This window comes from Topomyia yanbarensis, chromosome 2 (genome assembly GCF_030247195.1).
Source record: "Topomyia yanbarensis strain Yona2022 chromosome 2, ASM3024719v1, whole genome shotgun sequence".
Lineage (NCBI taxonomy): Eukaryota > Metazoa > Arthropoda > Insecta > Diptera > Culicidae > Topomyia > Topomyia yanbarensis.
In genome coordinates this window covers 288,221,943-288,245,260 of record NC_080671.1, presented here as the reverse complement: position 1 = coordinate 288,245,260, position 23,318 = coordinate 288,221,943, and the positions used below count along the sequence as shown (strand labels likewise).

The 23,318-nt window shown below is 39.9% G+C and overlaps 1 protein-coding gene across 1 annotated transcript in view; it reads right to left on the bottom strand.

Annotated features, from left to right (window-relative positions):
- LOC131678626 (regulating synaptic membrane exocytosis protein 2) overlaps positions 1–23,318 on the bottom strand; it is a 978,270-nt gene that overhangs the window by 96,078 nt on the left and 858,874 nt on the right. The window contains exons 9-10 of the mRNA XM_058958857.1: positions 16,264–16,499; positions 16,045–16,206 (exon numbers count right to left, since the gene is read on the bottom strand). Of these exons, the coding sequence (XP_058814840.1) occupies positions 16,045–16,206; positions 16,264–16,499 (398 nt within the window). The remainder of the gene's footprint in view (positions 1–16,044; positions 16,207–16,263; positions 16,500–23,318) is intronic.

The following is a 23,318-nucleotide window of genomic DNA, read 5'->3' as shown; positions in this document are numbered from 1 at the left end:
GGACATGCAATTGATTCAGAAGGCATTCGGCCGATGGAAGATAATATAAAGGCCATCAAAGAAATGACTGTGCCAAAAACAGTTAAAGGAGTCCGTTCGTTTTTAGGAACGGTTAATTTTTATGGTAAATTCATACCACAAATAGCAGAAAAACGTAAACCATTGAACGATCTGCTAAAGAAAAATGTAAAATTTAGTTGGACTAATGAATGTCAGAAAGCATTCGAAGAATTGAAAGATTTTTTAACTTCAGATACTCTGTTGGTAAGACCGAACTACAAAGATACGTTTGTGATCACAACAGATGCAAGCGAGTATGCCATTGGTGCAGTACTCTCTAATGAAAAGTCCACCGATAGACCCATAGCCTATGCGAGCAGAGGTCTAGTCGGTGCAGAAAGAAGGTACCATACGATAGAAAAAGAATTACTTGCAATCGTATGGTCAGTAAACAGGTTTAAACACTTTATATACAACCAAAAATTTATTGTCTATACGGATCATAGACCATTGATCTCGATATGGCATTTAAAAGAGACTTCCCCGACTCTTACTAGACTTCGCCTAAAATTACAAGGGTTAGAAATGGATATTCGCTACAAACAAGGCAAGGACAATGTTGTAGCCGATTTTTTATCAAGACTTTATCCGGAAACCGATAAGGATGAAATTACTCACACTGTCGCTGTAGTTACTCAACAGCAAAAGCGGCAACAGCAGCAAGAAGATAAAGAACTTGCGAGTCGGACAGATGCAGAGAACAAAACCCCAACACAAATTACGGATCAAACGGGAAGATTTGGTCTTTTCAAGAATAAACAGATATCCGAGTGGAATCCGCACATGGATGGTTTAGAGAATATCGATTTCGAATGGGACGAGAAGAGTGATGTTGATAGATTGATCTCACACCAAGACTTCCAGAATGATCTAGCCCAAGGACGTATTGATTTTAAATTATTAAAATTTTCGAAGAGCAAGATCGAAGAAAACCAAACAGACGCCACATTCGTGATTGTCAACAGTAAATCAGCCTATAAAGAGCTAAGCGAATTGGTCGACCTACCTCATGGGTTGAAAGATTATTTGAACGGTAGAGTATTTGTGATACCCAACCGAAAAATATGGGGAATGATATTAAACGGGTCGAGCCGATCAAGAGCCGACACAAAAGTATTTTTTGAAGGGTTAGTTGACGCGTTTGCGAACTGTCCCGAACATATGAAAGGAGATAAGAACATGCAAATTATCTCTTACAGAAATATACAAACTACACTGGAAACAAATATTTTAAGATTCATTGCAGGAAAATTCAATAAGGTGTTCACTCTATATGCACCAGAGAAAGAGCGAATGCACGTGCCAGTAGAAGAGATAGAAACTGTTCTTAAAGAGTTTCATGACTCTCCGCTGGTCGGACATGTCGGAAGTAAAAGAATGTTAAAACGTATAAGCCCACTATTCGAGTGGAAAAACATGCGTAGAGACGTAGAAAACTACGTCAAACAATGTGACTCGTGCCAAAAGAATAAAATTGGTAGGTCCAACAAGATTCCGATGAAAATTACAACTACTTCCATTGCACCTTTCGAAAAATTGTACATGGATATTGTAGTATTACCCGAATCAGATTGGGGAAATAAATACGGTCTAGTCATGCAAGACGACCTAACTAGATTTTTAACAGTAGCACCGATGGAGAACCAGGAAAGTTCGACGGTTGCCCAAACTTTTGTAGAAAACTATTATCTGTAAATTTGGAACTCCCTTGGAGTTAGTTACAGACAATGGAACAAATTTTGTAAGTTCCTTAATGAAAAATGTATGAAAGATTTTAAAAATAAAGAAAATCACCACAAGTACCTACCACCCACAAGCTAATTTGGTGGAAAGGTCCAATAGAGAATTAAAAATTTATCTAAGGCAGTACGTTGGAAAGGATCCGAGAACTTGGGATCAACACTTGCCTTTCTTTACGTTTGAATATAATACAACGTTAAATTCATCGACTGGTTACACACCATTCGAATTACTATATGGTCAACGCGCAAACATCCCGAACTCAGTATACAAATGGGACAGTGATGGCGTATATTATGAAGATTATGTGAATGAGATGCGGTCTACATTCAAGAACATGCATTCTCAAGCACGCGAAAATCTAATTCTATCGAAACAAAAAAGGAAAGAATTGTACGATAGAAACACTAACGCATGGCAACCTATGTGGGGCGATTTGGTGTTAGTTAAAGCCAACCCCACAGGTACCGGACAAAAATTGCAACCTCTTTGGAGAGGACCATACGAAGTCATTGAACTCCCGAGTGAGCACACGACCGTGGTCAAAAATGGAAACAGGTTAGAAAAGGTTCACAATAACCGACTAAAAAAATATTCAGATTAAGAGGTAGGGAGCAAAGCACAATTAAGGGTCACCGTACACATACCCAGCTAACTATACGACACTCAACGATGACTGATGATGTATAACTGGTTACTTGCAGAATGCTGGTACTACTATTGGTGTTATGCCTGGCTGGAGGGAGCGTCTAAGGTCATCCTAGAGAGAATCGGTGATGCGCTCATCACCCAAGGATACTACAGCATGAGGGTGAGTGTGGACACACGAGATATATCAATAGGGCGAATAAACGTGGATAAGGCCACGGCAGCATATCAGTTAATCTGCGGGAACCTTACCGAGCGACTAGGGAGGAGTTCATATAAACCCCTAAGTGACGGGCTTAAAGCAGAGAACCTTCGTAACAAAGAGTTAGAGGATTTTACTGCGTCATTCTTCCCCCAAAGACATCCAAGAGGGATTTGGAATATGTTAGGCGTTATGGACTCAGCCGATAGGACACGAGTCGATGAAAATATGGACAAACTACGTGGGAACGAGGAGAAACTGAAGCAGCTGTCAAGCCACCAAACTTCAGTAATTACTTCTATGTACGAATACGTCAACAACTCGATGCTGATCATCGATCAGAAGACGGTATCCATCAATAACAAGTTCGACGAACTTAAAAACCAAGTCAGAAAGGGGCAGGAGTACTCAAACGGCATCAAAGAAATACTGGCCCTAGAGGCCGAAATCATCGAAATCGGGTTTTTGATTCAAAACATAAACACTAAACTACGACACAGACAAGCATTAGTGGTGAAAGTGCTACTGAACGAAGCCAATATGGCCGATGTAATACTAGAACTAATAGAACCTAACGAGTTACTAGCCAAACTAGAAACGCAAGAAGATCTTTTACCAAAAGGGATCTCGCTCCCACGAGGAACGAATGGGGACATAATCCCCGAAATATTTCAACTTATGAAGTTGTCGCGAACGGTGGGCAAAGGCGGCCAGATCGACCTAAACTTCAAGATACCGGTAGTTAAACAAGTTACCTTCGAGGTATCCAGAGGGTTTGTAACTCCCCATCTTAGGGACCACGTAGTGACTTTCGTGCATCTGCGTGAAAACATTATATTAATCGAGCGCACCAGGAAATGGGGATACGTCATAGACACGCAGACATACGAAAAATGCGTGAAGACTCGTAGTCTGCGGCTATGCAGCATACCGAATTTAGAGAAGAACTTAGAGCATGGGGGCGAGTGCCTAACCAATTTATTGTACAAAAACAACCAGGGCGGCTGCGACCACCGCATCATCAAACTTGACCACACAATGTGGTTTGAAACAGAAAAACCCAACGTATGGCTGTATACGGCCCCTACAACCACCCAAGTCAATATTAGCAACGGAGGAAATTACACCAGCATGTCGGTACTAGGAACGGACACGGTGCATGTGGTGCCGGGAATGGTAGTAACCACAGACGATGTAAGAATCGTACATATAGAAGAGATCGATTTCGGACTAAAGGCCAACCTTGTAAATTGCAGCTCGGATTTCCGACTGCCCATGTTAGAACAATGAAATAAAGAGACTATCCCATCGTTAGGCAAGGACAACAAAATATACTCATTCCTGGACAACAAGCGCCTGTTCGACTTAGGGGTGGACGTCAAAGACCTAACAGCGGATAGAACCACGTTGGAGAATTTAATATACGCACCGTTAAAACACCCTTGGATGGGTTGGAGTACACTAGCCACCATTTGTGTCGGGGTGACGGCCATGGGGGTGTGTTGCCTACGTGGTAAAATAATATGCTGCCCCCGCACTGTAGGACGGTATGAGAAAACGATAACGAACAGAGAGAACAGGAGTAAAGAACGACGGCCCCCGCGATTTACGATATCGCAACCAATACCAATGACCGTTATGACTACTATGACCCAGGAAAGGAGGAGCCCCGAAAGCGGTGAGGAGAGGATCGGAAAGCTGGAGATATCTTCCCCTGTTCCAGTGCGAGCTGAGCGCGGAAACAGCACTACATGCACAGTAAGCGATACCGGGTGAAACAGCAGTACAAATACGGTTCCGGTAAACAGTAATCCTGCGACACTATCGGAAAGCGCGCAGGAGATAACTGCACTAAAGAAGAAGGTCCGTTGGGACCAAAACGCGGAAACACCTTCCGGTACCAGAGAAGCAACAAATAAAAGGAGAAGCGTCAGCACAACAACTCCGCGAGTCAGGGAAGTCGAAATTCACGAAGAGGAACACGAGTATCTAGAACCCCGGTCGATACTGCCAGACAAGGAAAAGACTGCGGAACCGCAGGGTAGTGACGTGGATATAACTGCGAAAATTTTCGGAACGAATAATAAACTTACACATGCACACAAGAAGGTACAAGCTTCCGACAAACCGCGGAGTAGAAACACCTCAAATATTACAATACAATGAAAAAGAAGACGAGAGAAAAAGGATATCAACGATAAACCGAAACATAGACCTAAGAATACGGTACCTAATGGTAAATACATATGTACATATTCACCTTATGAAACTACTCTAAATATAGAGACAAATAGCTATTGAATCACTATGTATATACTAGTCAGCATTCAAAAATAATAATTGAGTTATGGAATACATGACGAAAAATTCGCTATAATACGCTATACTAAAATAGGAACCAAGAATAATCATGCATACGAACAACGAAACGAAAGAAAAAAAATAAAGAATGGAATACAGAAGGTAGAGTAACATATAATACGGAGACACGAGGTCTTATTCAAGAAAAAAAGGTTAATTCAGAAAAAATGAGAAGTTTAAAATAAAATAAGCAGTGTCTCTCAAAAAAGCAATTTAAAATGGCAGAAGATATAAAGAATCAATCAGAAGGAAGGTTGCAAAACAGTGATAATAAAATCGATTACAAGAGAGGGTCAGATTCAGAGAAACCTGAACCAAACTAAGGAAAAAAACGGAAGGGCCAGAGTCAAAGGACCTGAGCCGATCACAATGTTACAAAAGGAAAAATATAAGAAGGCCTGAGTCAGTGAACCAGAGCCAAAATAAAAGCCAGAGCCAAAAGGCCAGAGCCAACGGACCAGAACTAGAGCCGAAATCAAAAGGGGTCTCGCGTAGTTTCTAAATCTGATCGCGTAAGCTATACTACGATTAGAAACTCTGGAATTGACAAGACCGAAGCATCGAAATGGGAACACATGAATGAATGAGCAAGGGGGGGGGTCGGAAGTCGGTACAGCCAATACCCGGCTCACTCCAAAACACGAGCAAAAAGGCCACAGCCGGGACATCACAACCCGACTACGGTCATATAATTAACTACAAAGTACTTCGGTCGGAACATTACACTCTGACCGATGATACAAGAACAAGAAGTATGCCGCACAGTCGACACACTACAATTCGACTGATGCTTGGCAAACACATATATATTGCCCCAGTCGGAACTACCATAACGTCCGACTGCGGTCAATTACCGAACGAAGACACGACTGGAGAAAATCAAAAGCCCAGTCAGCCGCTCCAATAATGAGGCAATATACGCAGTCGGAATTACCAAAAACCGACTTTGCGCCGAAAGACAGCCACCGTCATGTTAGACACTGGTGGTTGGACATCCCGAAGCAAGGCGAATGGAAGGCACAGTCAGAAACACCAAACTCTGAATGGTGCGAATATAAACGAAACATGAAGACAGTATACCACTAGGAGGGTGCAGGACCAGAGGAGGTGCCCCGAGACCAAAGTCCCGAAAACCATTATCGACCCGAGAGGAAGCAGCCAGGCAGCACACTGGTGAAAACACCGGTATAAGCATTGGACGAGCCGCGAGAAGGACAGCAGGGGTGCGCACTAGGACCATCGTAAAGTTAGGATGTTAAGAAAATGTCAAATAATGATAGAAAATTGTAAAAATTTGGTTTTGACAAAAGTAATAACAAATATGATTTTTGTAATGGCAATCTTAGGAGTTAGGACACAAAAGACTTTTTGACACAAATTTTTCTAATGACCCGCGCAATCGTCTTGATGATGCGTCTCTCCGAGGCAACATCAAGCTCAGTAAGTAAGGGGGCATGCAGCGCCCATAGTTTTCGGCCAGCATCAACCCTGGAAAATTTCTCCAAGTGGTGCACCATGGAAGCTAATTTCCTGGGTTACATCACCAGCTACAGCCTTAAGCTAAGCTGATATTTTGATGCACTCGCGCTTTCCAAGCCATATGCTTACGGAAAAGAATAAACACTTTGTTTAATTAAACACAGTTTGTTGCTGCTAGCAGCAGACGGCGACGCTATTATAGAAAGTAAAGGCTTCCGAGTATGAGTCATAGTGAACTACTGATTCATCCACCGGGGTCTTTACTCTCGCGAGCGTGGAAAGAATGTTTTGTTTAGGTCTGAGACTCTCTCAGAGAGAAGTCTACACAGACGAAATGATAAAAGTCTTTTGCGTCAGATTGGAAGAGGTCAGTCGTATAAGTAAGTTAGAGTTAGCACGCGAAAACCGGGGTGCGTCGTGCAGTCTTGAGAAAAGTTAGTCGATAGTTGAGAACCACCTGACCGGGTTCGGCGGCTGAGAAAATTCAGTCAGAAGTCTATTCCTATCAAAAATTAGTGATTAAAATTAAGCGGAAAATTCGACCGTATGTGAACATGTATGTATGTGCCTGAAGGTGTATCGCAAAAAAAAATAAAGGTAGTGAAACTTAGTGCCTTTTCTGTGCGATATTTGTGCGAAAGAAAACGAAATAGCTTACGTTTGACCGAGTCCGGTAAGGCAAATCTGTAAGAAAAATCCACCCTGCTCCCGTCATACAAAACCAGTGGCCACCGGCGGCTACATACGACGTCTAAGGTTCACGTAAGACTAAGGATGAAAGCCAGATTCGTATCTTACAACACGTCGGGTGAAATCGTCACGATGATCGATCGAACGAGACAAGGATCACAGATTAGGTGATAAGAGCTCTCGCTTCGAACCTCGTAGGATTATAATAGGGGTTTGACTACTTTTGCATGTCACTGTTAATTAAATAAATTTCCCATGGGATGGGGTTTTCGTGCAGTTAGCCAAGGGCAATACTAATTTCACTTACACAGCTTTGTATAAGTTGAAATCATATCCGGATATCAGTAGTCGTTTAACTCAGAACCTATGAAGGTCAGAATCCGCGCGCGATTTCGAGAGGATTTCCAGGGCCATGATTCGCAGATGTCTCCGCGATTTAGAGCTAGGATATCCAATACAACGTTCATCTCCACGTGTAGACCAGCTTTACCGCCATGAATGATCTTCCAGTCACCGTTCTGGATAGGGAATTAGATGCTACTTTTGGCTAAGTTGTGGCCTTTTATCATCAAGGAGTGTTGAAGGTCATGAGGTAATTATCACTATTGTAGGTCGAAAATATGAACAATAGCAATCTGCTAAACGATGATCTTCTCTTGTTCTATATTGTTAGTTTCATTTTAGGTTTGGTCTACCCGGTTTTCAGCAAATTTGCTGGCCAGACACCAATATTGCGGCCATTAGAATCAGTTAATTCGTATGAAGATGACCCGTGCTTGGCCACAACAGTGCAAGGTAAATATTGAGCTCCGAGTTTGGCGTTATAGAACTCGCTTGCATTAGACTGCTTTGTATTTCTTTTATAAACTGTTTCGCCTATCTTGAAAGGTTCGGCTGGTTTACGGGTTCTTAAGTTATAGGTTTTTGCACATGCAGTGTGTGCCTTTTGGAGGTTATTTTTAACAATGAAATATAACAGAGGAGAATCTTCGCGAAATCGCGTTAGCCGGGTTTCTAGTGAGGTTTACTCTTCGTCAACTAACCGTGAGTGATCGGTTCCCTTCAAGATGACCTCTTCACCTTTCGCCACCCGGAACGGGCTGTAACCAGAGGAAGTGTGTATAGTGGAATTGATGATAAGTTCGATCTCAGACAGGCGCGTATCCCACTCGCTCTGATTTCCTCTCGCATACGATCGGATAGCCGTGTTTATAGCGCGATTTACTCGTTCGACTGGGTTTGCTTGCGAGTGGTATCGCGAGGTTAGCCAATGTTTAATTTCAAAGCGGTCCAGCAGTTTTTAAAATCTTTGGAAGTGAAGGTAGTGGCGTTATCCGATAGAATAATCGCCGGGACGGAGTTCCGGAAAAACCAATGATCGGTTAGTTCGACACACAAAGTTTTTGACGATATTTGGGGAAATGCGCGCAAGTACACCCAGTTGCTGAACAGGTCCATTGTAACCAGGATGAATTGTTTCCCCGCCTTCGAACGCGGTAGGGGACCAATATAGTCCATCGCGATGATCTGCCAAGGACGGGACGGGGCACATATCTCACCCATTAGAGGTACCGTGGATGTATTGGGAGGTTTGATTTCTTTGCAATCGTTACATTTCTTAATATGGGCCCTGATGTCTCTTACCATGTTGGGTCAATAGTATTGCTGACGTACTTTGGCTAGCGTTTTATCAACGCCAATGTGCATGCTATTGTTGTGGTTCGCTATAATAATGTCCTTTCTCGATTCCGGGCTCGGAACAATCTTCTAGTCGAAGCGGTGATCTGCGAGGTCGTCATTGAAGACATACTTTTGCAGCAATTTACCCTGGAGTCGGAAATCAGGGTAATCAACCGGAGTTGTCCCTTCCTCGACGGTGGACGATCGTCATGTTATATTGCTGTAACGATAAACTCCATCGACTAAGGCGAGAGGAAGTTTTCCACTTTGACCTCATGATAAAGGTTAAAGCGGATGAGTAGGTCACTAGCACAAAGTGACTACCCTCCACGTACCCGCGAAAATGTTCGATCGAGTGCAATGCTGCCAGTCCTTCTTTTTCTGTCGCGTGGTATGATCGCTCTGGCGTGGTTAGCTTTCTTGAAAAGTATTCAATGACTCGTTCCTCCCCCTCAACCTTCTGGGTTAGCACACCAGCAATGGCGTAGTCGCTTGCGTCAATATGTATAATAAACTCACGGTCAAAGTCAGGGCTGGACAATATCGGAGCTGTTATCAGTCTTTCTTTTATTGTTTGAAACGCTTCCTCCGCCTCTACAGTCCATTTCAATGATTTAGACTTCGATTTAAGAAGTTCAGAAAGGGCTGCGGTAGTCTTACTGTAATCCGCGATAAAACGTCGGTAGTAGTTCGACATACCGAGAAAGCGACGGAGTTTGGTTATAGAGTTGGGACGGTCGTACTCCGCGATGGGCCTTATCTTCTCGGGATTAATTCTTAATCCCTGCGAGGAAAGGATGTATCCTAGAAAGGGTGTTTCGTTCAAGCAAAAATGGGACTTTTCTAATTTAATCGATAAGTTCGCTTTGCGGAGGCGCGTCGCGACGTCATCGAGCAAACGTATGTGCTCCTCAAATGTCTCCGTTACGATGACGATATCGTCTAAGTAAACGAAGACATTTGGTTCAAGTGCTCCGTGCCCCAAGACGCGGTTCATCAAACGGGCTAGCGTCGCCGGGCTATTAATTAAGCCAAAAGGAAGTCGCGTGAATTGGTACATGCCCTTCCCCTGTACGCTAAAAGAACAGTACTTTCTAGACTCCTTCGCCAGTGGAATTTAAAGAAAGGCCTCTGAGAGGTCAATCGTCGAAAGAAACCTAGCTCGGGGCAGCCGCCCGAGGATTCGTCCCGGATGAGGCAGGGGATACGCGTCCCGTATCGTTCTCTCGTTTAATTTACGAGCATCTAGGCATAGCCGTATCGCCCCAGACGTTTTTCGAATCGGGACAATGTTGAGCGACCAGTCCGAGTTTGATTCTTCAATTATTCCCCGGTCCAGCAGTCTGTCCAGTTCAGTGAACAATCCTTCCTGAATTTTTGGGGAAATCGGGTACGGATACTGTCGTATCGGCTTAGCAGTTTTAAATGCACCGTCGAGAATAATTTGGTGCTCACAAAGCGGTGTGGTATCTAACCGATCTGCCCGAGCACATTTGAAGTTAGTTTTTATTCGGTTCAAGATTTTTATTTGCTCCTCAGATAAAACTGGTCCAATCGAATCTGGTATAGTATTTAAGCTTCTTGAAGTGGCACAGATAGAAGCAATTGGCGGGTACACTCCAAAGGCATTCCAGAAGTCCATGCCACATATACATTCCTTTGTGAGACTAGGCGCCACTAAGGTGGGAATCACTCTCGTTTTGCCGTGGAATGTATATGGGATGAGAGCCTCTCCAAGGATTTCCATTGGCGATCCGTCTGCTGTCTGCAGCTCTACCAGTTCCGACGGAGTTCGAATGGTTACTCGGTGCAACTGACGGTAAATTTTGGAATTTATGAACGACAAATTACTTCCACAATCTAATAAGGCATTAACTCGTATATCAAAAATTTTAATCTGAACATAAGGTCTATCATCTAGCGTATTATGAAAGGTAATTTTGTGAATTTGGGCTCGAGAGGGTGGTTGGTAATCTCCTTCTTCGTTCAATGCTAATTCGTAAAATTGACTGACCTCAGACCACCATAAAGGGGACCACTCCTCCTCCCGCGCTATAGGAAGCACCTGCGCCTTTAGGCCTTCCTGATCGAGTTTTTTAAGCAATAGGGGCAGTTTTCGTTCGTGAAGCCTTTGAAGGCGCACACGCTACAAAAAACTCTTCTCGGAATTGGACAGTCCTTGAGTTTATGGTTCTCCCCACAGTTGAAACACTCGTCGTTAGAAGGGGGAACGTACTTTGAGACCAGTCTCAACAAAGGACTTTGTTGGCTAGGACCCGATTCTGGAGATTGCGTATTCCTTCTATCTGTTTTATTATTATTAGATGCATGCTTGTGGTCTGTTTGTGGGGGGTACTTTTGGTATTCTCCCTTCTGACCCTTCCACATTTTGTTCCCTTTTAATGTTTGGGCATTATTGTCATCCGAACGGTTTTTGTTAAAGAAAGTTCGGGCAGAATGACCGGAATTATTACCTGAGTTGATAGCACAGGTCTCGCGTTTGCCCATCCCAAATACCTTTGTAAAAGCTGAAAAGTCGGTGGCGTCTAAATCCTTCCCAATGGCTATCAATTCCCTCAGAGTTCGTACGTTCTTACCGACGAGAGCATTCTTGCCATCATATCGTAAGTTCATCTTCAACACTTCAACCTTTTCTGCATCAGCCATGCCATGATTCATAGCTGAGAACAGTTTTTCCATCTGCAAATAGTATTGCTGGAAGGACTCGCCTTTCTGTTGCCGGGTTTGATAAATTTTGGTACGAAGAACAGAGTCTAGGTCTGGATGCCTAAACTCGCTTTTAAGCTCTTGTACCAAATGTGCCCATCCAAGGAGGGAACTTTGATTACGCTGAGACGTATACCAACTTAGCGCCGCTCCCTCGAACAAGTGAACCGCCGAATCGAAGAGATCGGACTCATTGACGTGTTCTGAAATTGCTAGCTGTTGGACGTGATTGAGGAACTCATTTAGGGCCAACCCTTGATCATTTCCCGAGTACTTCTTAATTTTCCACTGTGAAACTGGAATCATTTTTCGTTGCGAAATTTCTTGGGAAATCTGCGAAGGGTGTCTAAAATTACCGTATGCACGGGGAGTTGCTTGTTGATGCACATAACCAGGATCAAATGGACTAAATTGTATTTCATCAATTCTACGATTGAACGAATGATTTTGATTATTGGTGCCAGAAAATGGATTTGGGTTGCTGGCTGGGATAAAATGTGAAGTCGCTGTAGTGGCGGGTGCTGGATATGGTATACCCCTACTAATGGCAGTAGTGGTTATGGTTGAAGATCGAGACACCTTCCGGAAATCATAGCTAGGGAGTACTGGGTTATTATTTGATTGGAAATCGTCCCGAAACAGGAAAGAATTTGGTTCATTCAGACTCTGTACGGTCTTTGTAGGTTGTGGCGGAGTTAATTGTTCTTTCAAATCTGTAATTTGTGTAGCCATTGATTGAATGAGTGAATTGATATTGGTCATAACTTGGTGAAAATCCTCTTTTGTAATAAAGCCATTTTCTGGGTGAGTTTTAGGAATTGTCCCTGTGCAGGTTGTGACTCCCGACGTTATGATTGGAGGTGTTTCTGTGGTTCCTGCGGCTTCATTTAACAAATTTTCTTCGTCAGACCCTTGTTCATCTGATTCGGAAGACCAGTTTTCATCGTCCCAAAAATGCTCTGAGAACAGTCCAATCACCTTGTTAAACTCACAATTAGCTTTCGTTTGTACCTCTCCTACTGAATGGTTTTTAATTAGAACTAATCTATGACCCAAATGTAGCAACCTTGCCCTACGAAAGAATGCTTCATCTTTTGGCGATGCGGATATAATGCGATCAAGTTCATTGTATAGCAGTCGGCAGATACTAAGATCCACCTCCGGGTCTTGATTATAGTGGATAATAAACTGTTGACCTTCTCACTCGTTTTTCAGGATTCCGTTCAACCGACGACGGCGCCTACACCGAGATTCCTCATCGCTAATACACACGTTTCGGAGTGCGAATTCGTAATCAAGTTCGCCCGCGGTAAGATGATCAACCCGCAGATTGTGATAGAGTGTCCCAAAATCTGTACCAGAGACTAAACGTAACGGATGCATTGTAGATGGTTGATACGATCGCGGAGAAGGAATAAATGTGGTTTAGATGGCACTTATTAATCTGTAAGAAAACGATCCGAACATCAAACGTCTCTCTACTCAAAGCACTTCAAGACTGTTCGAGGTTAACTACACTTCATCGAAAATGACTTATAAGCTTTTGATGCACCACTGACCGATCAGAATTTACCACGTGGTTCAACTACCGCGACGGAATTATTTACAAATGGCCACCAATTCTTCGTGTGCGATGTGACCAGAGTGGATTTAAGAGGTTAAAGCTCGAAAACTCCCCCACAACTGATCGGTGTTAAGTCAGACCGGACCAAGTCGCAAAACATCAAAAAATGAGTTAATGATAGCCCTGGATAAAGAATTTCTTCATCTACATTCCACTTTTACCAGATTTGAAATATAAAACAATAAACAAGAATTATGGTAAAAATTATTTTCCAATTATAATGTACAGGATGCTGCGATTCAAACTTTAAACGCGTTTTTCTCGACATCAATGCACTGTCACTTAGTCCGGTCTGACCTAACACCGACCAACTGATTAAGAAAAAATATTCCATGAATATTTTTTCTCTCCTAGGAACCTTTAATTTACGTTGGGCGCCAGATATAAGGCTCTCGCCTCGGAAGGTGCAAAGTCCCAGATGGGGGTTTTGACTAAGCTCCGACTCCTTGTATGGGAGTCCTGGAGTGGGCACTCAAGGCCTCTTTAGTTCCGAGTCCCAGGGCGTTGTGGAAGTAGGGGAGCTTTCGGATGTGTGGCGGTCATAAAGAAAATAACACACTTCCTACCTTACGTACAAATTTATTCCGGTTCGGGTGCGGTGGTGACTATGGCGTGGGTTTTCGATGGCGGCAAGCAGCGGGCGATGATGATCATGGATGACACGTGCGGCAGGCAGGTAAGTTGAGCTGTTTTGTGGGCTATGAGGCCGGGAGAGCCACGGGGATTTCAATTTACTGTATCCGGGACCACGAGAAACGGGTGGTTCTGCATTTGGGCGCGCAGGCCTTGTCGTCCTTGACGTTTAGCAGGCGAAATTGCCGGAATGCACGAGGCAATCGTGTCCTGCGACGGGGTCCTTGACGGTGAGCCGTTACTTTTAGTTTTAGGAAAACGGCGACCCAGTTTGGAAAAGGACGTAACGGTAACTGTCCAGCTAATAATGTTCGTTTATCTCAACTTTTTCCACGAGGGCCGTAGCGATGGCACCTCGACCACGTCTTACACTTTCTATCGTCCAAGTCCAACTATCCAATAGCCTTCTCTTATCGTATCCTTCTCTTATCGTAGCCTTCTAACCAACTCCAACTCCCGCTCACTATCTCTCTCGCTCTCACTCTTTCCGTTTCATTTTCCGCGCCAATCCACTGCATTTTTCACCCAAACTCTGCGCCCACTTTAAATTCACCGTTGCTCCTAGACTAACTGATTATAATTTATCCCTACGGTTCACACATCTTTAAGAAAACTAAATTGTGTTACGGTAACAATTCATTCATTGCAGAATTTATTAAAATCGACATTTTCTGCGTGTTCATACTCATCACCCTGTAATTCCGGAACCGGAAGTCGGATCTATTAGAAATTTAATAGCAGCCTATGGGAACGTTGCACCTTTCATTTGAGACTAAGTTTGTCAAATTCGGTTCAGCCATCTCTGAGGAAAATGAGTGACATTTTAGGTCACATGCACACAGACGCACATTTACACACACATACATACATACATACATACACACACAGACATTTGCCGAACTCGACGAACTGAATCGAATGGTATATGTCACTCGGCCCTCCGGGCCTCCGTTAAAAAGTCGGTTTTCAGAGCAATTGCAATACCTTTCTATTGAGAAAGGCAAAAAGGTTAAAAAATCGTTATACACGTGTAAAGCAAATTTCGGAAACACAGTCATTCCATAGTTTTAAGCCTTAAAATGAAAACTATACATTTTCGACGGAAGAAATATATGTAAAATTGTAGATAAAGAAATAAAATGCCTTGTGAAAAATAAAACGAATAAAGTTGTAAAAATGATTTACTTATTTCTCTTAATGCTTTTTCTGAATTTTTGATGCAAAAATAAATAATGCCGAAATATGACCCTTTTTAAACCACCAGGATTTTTATTGGAGTGGAATTTCTAACCAAAGCTAACGCTCGGTAAAAAGATTTTGAACACGAGGGTCTGCAATGTCTAAACTTTTTTCTAAGTGGTTACTGGACAGCCCCCAGGTTGAAACGAATGTTGTACCTAGCTTGTAAGTAAATCATAGAATTGGTATATATATATATATATATATATATATATATATATATATATATATATATATATATATATATATATATATATATATATATATATATATATATATATATATATATATATATATATATATATATATATATATATATATATATATATATATATATATATATATATATATATATATATATATATATATATATATATATATATATATATATATATATATATATATATATATATATATATATATATATATATATATATATATATATATATATATATATATATATATATATATATATATATATATATATATATATATATATATATATATATATATATATATATATATATATATATATATATATATATATATATATATATATATATATATATATATATATATATATATATATATATATATATATATATATATATATATATATATATATATATATATATATATATATTAGGGTGAGGAATTGTTATATGGAAAAACGTAAACATCACCACATCAACCGAGAACAGCACTATTTTGGTTGCATTTAGGGTCCCAAAATAACTGTGTGCAAAATTTGGGGGCGACTGGTTTTGACCCGGCGCAGCGCATTGCGTTTGAAATTTGTATGGAAATTAGTATTACAAAAAGTAGGTTTTCCCCATAATTTCCATATCAATTTCAAACGTAATGCGCTACGCGGTCAAAACCAATCGACCCCAAATTCTACAGTTATTTGGGACCCCAAAATGAACCAAAAAAGTGCTATTATGGAAATCAGTTATCTTACTGAATATTTCAACACTTGATTGTATCTTGGTTCTGGTAAATATTTCACAACTCTGGTTTTCTTTTTGTGTCTCAGCCGATCGCCATCCTTCAAATAACATTTTACATAAGTGTCTGGGGTAGCATCAGAGTTCGCTGGTACTAGATTCCTCGCTGCAATCACCTTTTCAAAAATATTCATATAATTTAGACTTCAAAACTTAAAGCATCTCGTACTTACCTTCAATTCTAACATTGCCTTCTCTAAAGAAACATTTAGGTGAAGCTCTCCAACACACCTAAGATTGAGTTTTTGGTCTTTTGGCAGTATTTGACCCGGCCCTATACTGTTGATATACATGCTGGTATTGGAATCCATGTGTAAATCACGTGCACTGTCTGTTTTAAATTTAATGTTGGAAACCATTCGTTCGATTTGCTCGTTGTTTCTTTCGGTTAAACTTGGATTTAGTGTTTCTAAACGAAAGAAAGAGAAACGTTGAAAGATACACACACACATATATATATATATATATATATATATATATATATATATATATATATATATATATATATATATATATATATATATATATATATATATATATATATATATATATATATATATATATATATATATATATATATATATATATATATATATATATATATATATATATATATATATTAGAGTGGCCGAAAGTTGTATGAAAAAATGCAATGTGCGGAATTTCAAACAACCTTGCACATGGATATGACAGTTTGGGTTGCTAATAAGCTGAAAATTTCAGTTCATTTGGTACACTGGAAGTGGTTCCGCAAATGGCTCAAAGTTTGTATGGGAAAAATTGACTAAATGTATGGAGAAACACATGAGTTTCACATTTTCAGATCTAGGAGGCGCTGTAATCGATTAATGTTTTTCGTGAGAAAAATTAAGAATCTTCTTGTAACAACAAATCGACTCGTGAAGATTGCAAATCAATCCAACTAGAACTGACAAAGTTATAAGCGCGCAAAGTTAATGGTGTCATGTACTGTAGTTGGGGTGGCGCTGTCGAAAATGAAAAAAGCGGCTTATGGTGAACGCACGATTTGCATGAGGTGGATAACTACATGAATTTCAACTTTTAATAACACGAAATGCTGACCATTTGGAAAGGTAATATCTTCGGCAAACTAGATCAAAATATCAAGGGCTTTCCGATGAAGAAAAGGCTAATGCAGAATTATTCCACCAGGTGGCGCTAGGGAGTAGGCAAATATATTGGATCATATCTCATGATATGATCAGAAATACTTAACGGGGTGGACACTTCAACAAAGTAAATCATAAGATCCAGGGCTTACCTACGGAGCATATATTAATTTAGAATTCTTCCACTGGGTGCCTGAGAATTTCCTATTCATTTGATATTGGGTCATATCTCGTGAGTGGAAACACTTGACGGAATAAAGTCTTCGGCAAAGCAGACTACCAGAATCAAGGGCTTGCCAACGGAGAACAGTTTTATTCGAAATTCTTCCTCTGTGGCGCTAACTCATATAAAAATGTATATATATATATATATATATATATATATATATATATATATATATATATATATATATATATATATATATATATATATATATATATATATATATATATATATATATATATATATATATATATATATATATATATATATATATATATATATATATATATATATATATATATATATATATATATATATATATATATATATATATATATACGTTACGAGGAAACCTTCCGAAGCTAGAGCAGACATCGCAACCATATCCGCTGACCGATCATAATCGATCCAAACGATCGGTGCAACGCTGATATGCTGAGCCAGCTGAATGCCACGCGCGATGCCAACGTGGAAGCGGCCAACGTGGACAACGTGGACATCGGACGATACTGGAGCAGACTTGGTATTGCTGACTAGGTTAAACATAGTTTATAAGAGGCAGTTGATAGAAAAATTAAATTAGTCTTAGCTGTGAGTTGTAACATAACGATCATAAGTGAATAAATGTTTTTTTTTATAAAACTCTGACACATCAGAGTATTACTGGCGCAGTCTCGGAAAAAGTGGTGTTGGTTCGCGAGTGAAGTGGAAATTTAGTGAAAATAAATTGAACAGACTTCTCAGAATTCAACGTAAAGATCAGAGATTTAAGTTCGTGTACAGAACAACCAATCAGCCGGCAAGAAGCCATCATTGAGTGAATATCAAGCGATTCGCGCTGATTGCAAATTGAAGATCGCCACCGGACCTCAACTCTCAACGCACACTAGGACTCCAGATGAAGCTCAACAGTGCTCTTCTGTAAGTAACAAAAACCTTTTATTAATTAACATTGTGACAGTGAACATTTGAAAAACTACGGTATATTGAAATTAGATACATTGCATGAGACGTGCTAATACGTTTGACAAAAATAGAAACATGGCACAAGAAGTTAACGCCCAAGAGCTGTTGGACCAAATCCGCGAGCTCAAGGAAAATCAAAACGCGTTAGTGCACACAATTAATGCAATGCGCGATAGGGCGGAAGATCCATTCTTAAATTTCCGGACTCCCGACCCAATTAAAAATCTTGCCACATTCAGTGGAAATAAAAAAGAAACTCAAGCTTGGCTTGAGGATACTGAGAACACGCTCGACTTGTTTGAGAGTTACGCGGGATCACCGTATTACGAACAAATAATAAGAGCGATCAAAAATAAAATAACAGGCGAAGCGAAAGAAGTATTGATCGCAGCAGGCAACCCAAAAGATTCGCAATCAATCAAAGAGGCGCTGCTTAATTCCTATGGAGACAGACGGGATCTAACATCGCATATCCAGTCACTCTTTTACGTACGCCAAGGGAAAAAGACCCTTAGCGAATTTTACAATAAAGTCAAATCGATAGATACAGCAATAAAAAGCACCGCAGCCGTGATGGACGACTATAAATCCTCCACCAAAGCGATTAACAGCTTAATTAGTTTGATGTCGGTAACCCGATTCATAGACGGTTTAAACGACACGCTTAGCATGCATGTGCGAAGCTACCGGCCGGAGTCGCTGGAAGAAGCATATAATATTACTGTACAATACGCTAACGCAGCGTACAGAATGAAGCTAGACAATAAGTCAACAGCCTCCACCTCTAAGCCAAACTCTTTCAATAAACCAAATAAACCATACCAAAACCCAAATTCGGCCAACAATCAAAATTATAATGCAGGGTACCCCCAAAACATTAACAAGCCTGGACCCTCAGGAAAATTTAAATCGCATAGACAAAACCTAGACGAAGACGTTTCGATGCGAACAGCGAGATCAAAAACCCAGAATCTAAACAACCACGAGGGAGAAACTGAACATCATGAGCCAGAAAATGACACCCCTCCACAAGAAGAGTTCACGTTAGATTCAGATGACGACGACTATTTTCTAGCCGACGAACTAAATTTTCAAATAGTTCAAGAAAAAAATCAAGGGCCATAGCCAACAACAATTTCATTCCTTATATAACGATAATGACTAGCAAAGGAGAAATGAAATTTTTGATCGACACAGGCGCGAACAAAAATTACATTTCGCCAATGCACGTAAATCTAGAAAACTGCAAATCAGAAACCGGTATCCAAGTAACTAACATACAAGGCACGCACAATATTGAAAAATCAACCTCATTTGACATTTTTCAGATAAAGAAAAAAATTAAAATTTTACATATTCAAATTTCACGATTTCTTTGACGGACTAATTGGTTACGAGTCATTACGGGACATCAAAGCACAAATCGACATTTCCAAAAACAAACTTAAAGTTGGTAGAAAGGAATTTACTATGCAGAAAAGATTCCCACTTCAAAATAAAATTAATCTAACCGAGCAGAATTTTCAATATATTCCGGTACAGACAATAAAAGATGGAGACTTTTGCATTCAAAACGAATTGCATCTAGGCAAATTTTCAATACTACCAGGGCTATATCGAAGCACAAATAAAGTAGCGATACTAGCAATGAACAACCACTCTGAAACACCATTGGAAATTAACCTAAACGAAATAAAAATCAAGACAGACCAATACCAAGTGCTACAAGAACCACTCAGCTAGGAAGAAAATCAGAAATATCATTTTCGAGAGGACCACATGAATGAAGAAGAAAAGAAGGCATTGAAATACATCATTAACCAGAACAAGGAAATACTCTACACAGATTCTGAAAAGCTCACATTTACCCATAAAATCAAACATAATATCAGGACCGCTGACAACATCCCAATATACACGAAATCCTATAAATATCCACAAATTTTTGAAAAAGAAATCCAAACGCAAGTGCGTAAGATGCTAAATGACGGCATTATTAAAGAATCGATATCGCCATACACTTCCCCCGTATGGATTGTACCGAAGAAAGCCGATGCATCCGGACAAAAGAAATCTCGTTTAGTCATCGATTATCGAAAATTAAACGAGAAAACCATTAACGACAAATATCCGATTCCGGATATAACAGACATACTGGACAAATTAGGTAGGGCTCGATATTTTTCAACAATTGATTTAGTGTCAGGTTTTCACCAGATACAATTAGCAGAAGAAGATACCGAAAAAACTGCGTTTTCTGTAAATTCAGGGAAATACGAATTTACCAGAATGCCTTTTGGTTTAAAAAACGCACCCGCCACCTTTCAGCGAGTAATGGACTGCATACTGCGCGAGCTAATAGGAGTGTGTTGTTTCGTCTACATGGACGACATTATCATTTTCTCTAGTTCACTGCAGGAGCACCAAAACGATCTGATTCGAGTAATGAAAAAGCTGAAAGATGCTGGTCTGAAGATTCAACTAGACAAATGCGAATTCTTCAGAAAAGAGGTTCAATTTCTCGGGTACACCGTGTCAGAAGACGGAGTAAAACCCAACGCTGACAAAATCGAAAGCATAAAAATCTGGCCAATGCCAAAATGTGAAAGAGAAGTTAGACAATTTCTCGGTACACTAGGCTACTACCGGAGGTTTATAAAAGATTTTGCCAAAGTGGTAAAACCAATGACCAAACTATTGCGGAAGGATACTGAGTTCAAAATAACGACCGAAATCGAAGAATGTTTTCATAAATGCAAAAAGATTCTTTCAATGGACCCTGTGTTAATGTACCCAGATTTTACTAAAGAATTTACATTAACAACAGATGCGAGCGACTATGCTATAGGAGCCGTTCTCTCCCAGGGACCAATTGGCAAAGATAGACCGATTGCATACGCCTCACGTACTCTAAGCAAAACAGAAGAGAACTATTGCACTACAGAAAAAGAGCTATTGGCAATCGTGTGGGCCGTGAAACATTTTCGACCATACCTGTATGGGAGAAAATTTAAATTAGTAACGGATCACCAACCATTGACCTATTCCCTAACAAACGCAAACAGTAAGATCGTTCGTTGGAAACTTGATCTAGGCGAGTTCGACTACGAAATTATGTACAAACCCGGTAAGCAAAACGTCGTTGCCGACGCTCTTTCAAGAATAAATCCTACAATAGAAAACCAGACAATAAACGCAAACTCTCAAGATAGCATAGAGGTAGAACCATCCTCAAGCGAAAGCGACGACCTGGAAACAATCCATTCGGCAGACACGAGCGACGATTATTTTATACCATGCACTGAAAAATCCATTAATTCTTTTAGGAACCAAATAATTTTAAAAATTGGTCCCAAAGACATAACATCCTACGAGCAAATATTTCCTAAGTATCATCGTCACATAATAACAAAACAAGATTATACAGAAAAAGATATAATTGACATCTTCAAAAATTTTCTTAACACCAAAGGTTCAAACTGTCTGAAAATGCCAATTTCACTCATCCAAATGGTTCAAGAAACATACAGAAAATACTTTTCAATTAATAAAACACATAAGATTCTCATTTCAGAATTACTCCTAGAAGACATAAGGATGGAAGACCAGCAGGACGAAATTATCCGAGAAACCCATAACTATGGCCATAGAGGCACAAAGGAAAATAAAAACCAAATATTACAAAAATTCTTTTTTCCACAGCTCGACAGAAAACTTAAAATTTTCGTAAGCACCTGTGATATTTGCAAAAAAGCAAAATATGACAGATCACCGCCAAAATTAATTAGAAAAAGTACTGTTGGCAAAACCCCGTTTGATAGAGTCCACATCGACGTCTTTTTCTTACAAGGTCAAAAGTGGTTAACTATAGTAGATTCCTTCTCTAAATTTGCAAACGCAATTCATTTGCAAGCAAGAACAATAATCGACATGAAAAACGCCATAACTGAGCATATACGCCAATTTGGAAGACCGAACACTATAGTCAGCGACCAAGAACCTTCTTTCCGGTCAATCGATTTCATTGGATTTTTGAACGATCTCGGGATCGAAATACACTTCGCTAGCAACTCAAACGCTAACGGAATAGTAGAACGATTTCATTCTACGCTCATTGAGATTTTTAGAACGACAAAAACCAAATTCACCCATCTCACACTTAAAGAACACGTAAACGTCGCGATCGATATCTATAACAACAGTTTTCACGAATCAACCAAAGCTAAACCGCGAGAATTAATCTTTAACACCCTAAATACAACAAACACCGGAGAAATAACTGAAAATTTCCATAAACTCCAGTCCAAAGCCAAAATCGAACTAGATAAACGAAAAGCCAGATACGAGGAAAAATACGAGAACAAACAAATACCGAAAACATTAAATCCAGGGGATGAAAAATATGTTAAAATAACCCAACGACTAACAAAAGACAAAAACCTGTATAAAATATCAAAAGTAAAACAAGACAATGAACTAACTTTCGAAGATAATAACGAGGTTAAGATCCATAAAAATCGACTAAGAAAATAAACAAATTAAATCTATTTTTATCTTACAGAATAATTACACTCAACCTGATAAACGCTATCACCTATAAAGAAATAACAAACAGTAATGGGCTACTGGCAGTAAAAATCGATTCAGTCAGAATTAAAATAGGATATAATAGGATAGTGCACAAGATAGACCTGAAAACACTCGAAAATAATCTCGATTATATTGAAAAAATAGGAAAATCCGTTAAAATTATTGATCATTTAGAAAACACACTTGAAGCCAAAATCCAGTTAGCTAAAGATAAACTTCATAGCCTTCTACCACGAAGACGGAGGAGAGGACTAGTAGACGCTCTAGGAACAGCAATAAAATTTATCTCTGGAAACCCAGACAACAACGATTTGAATAT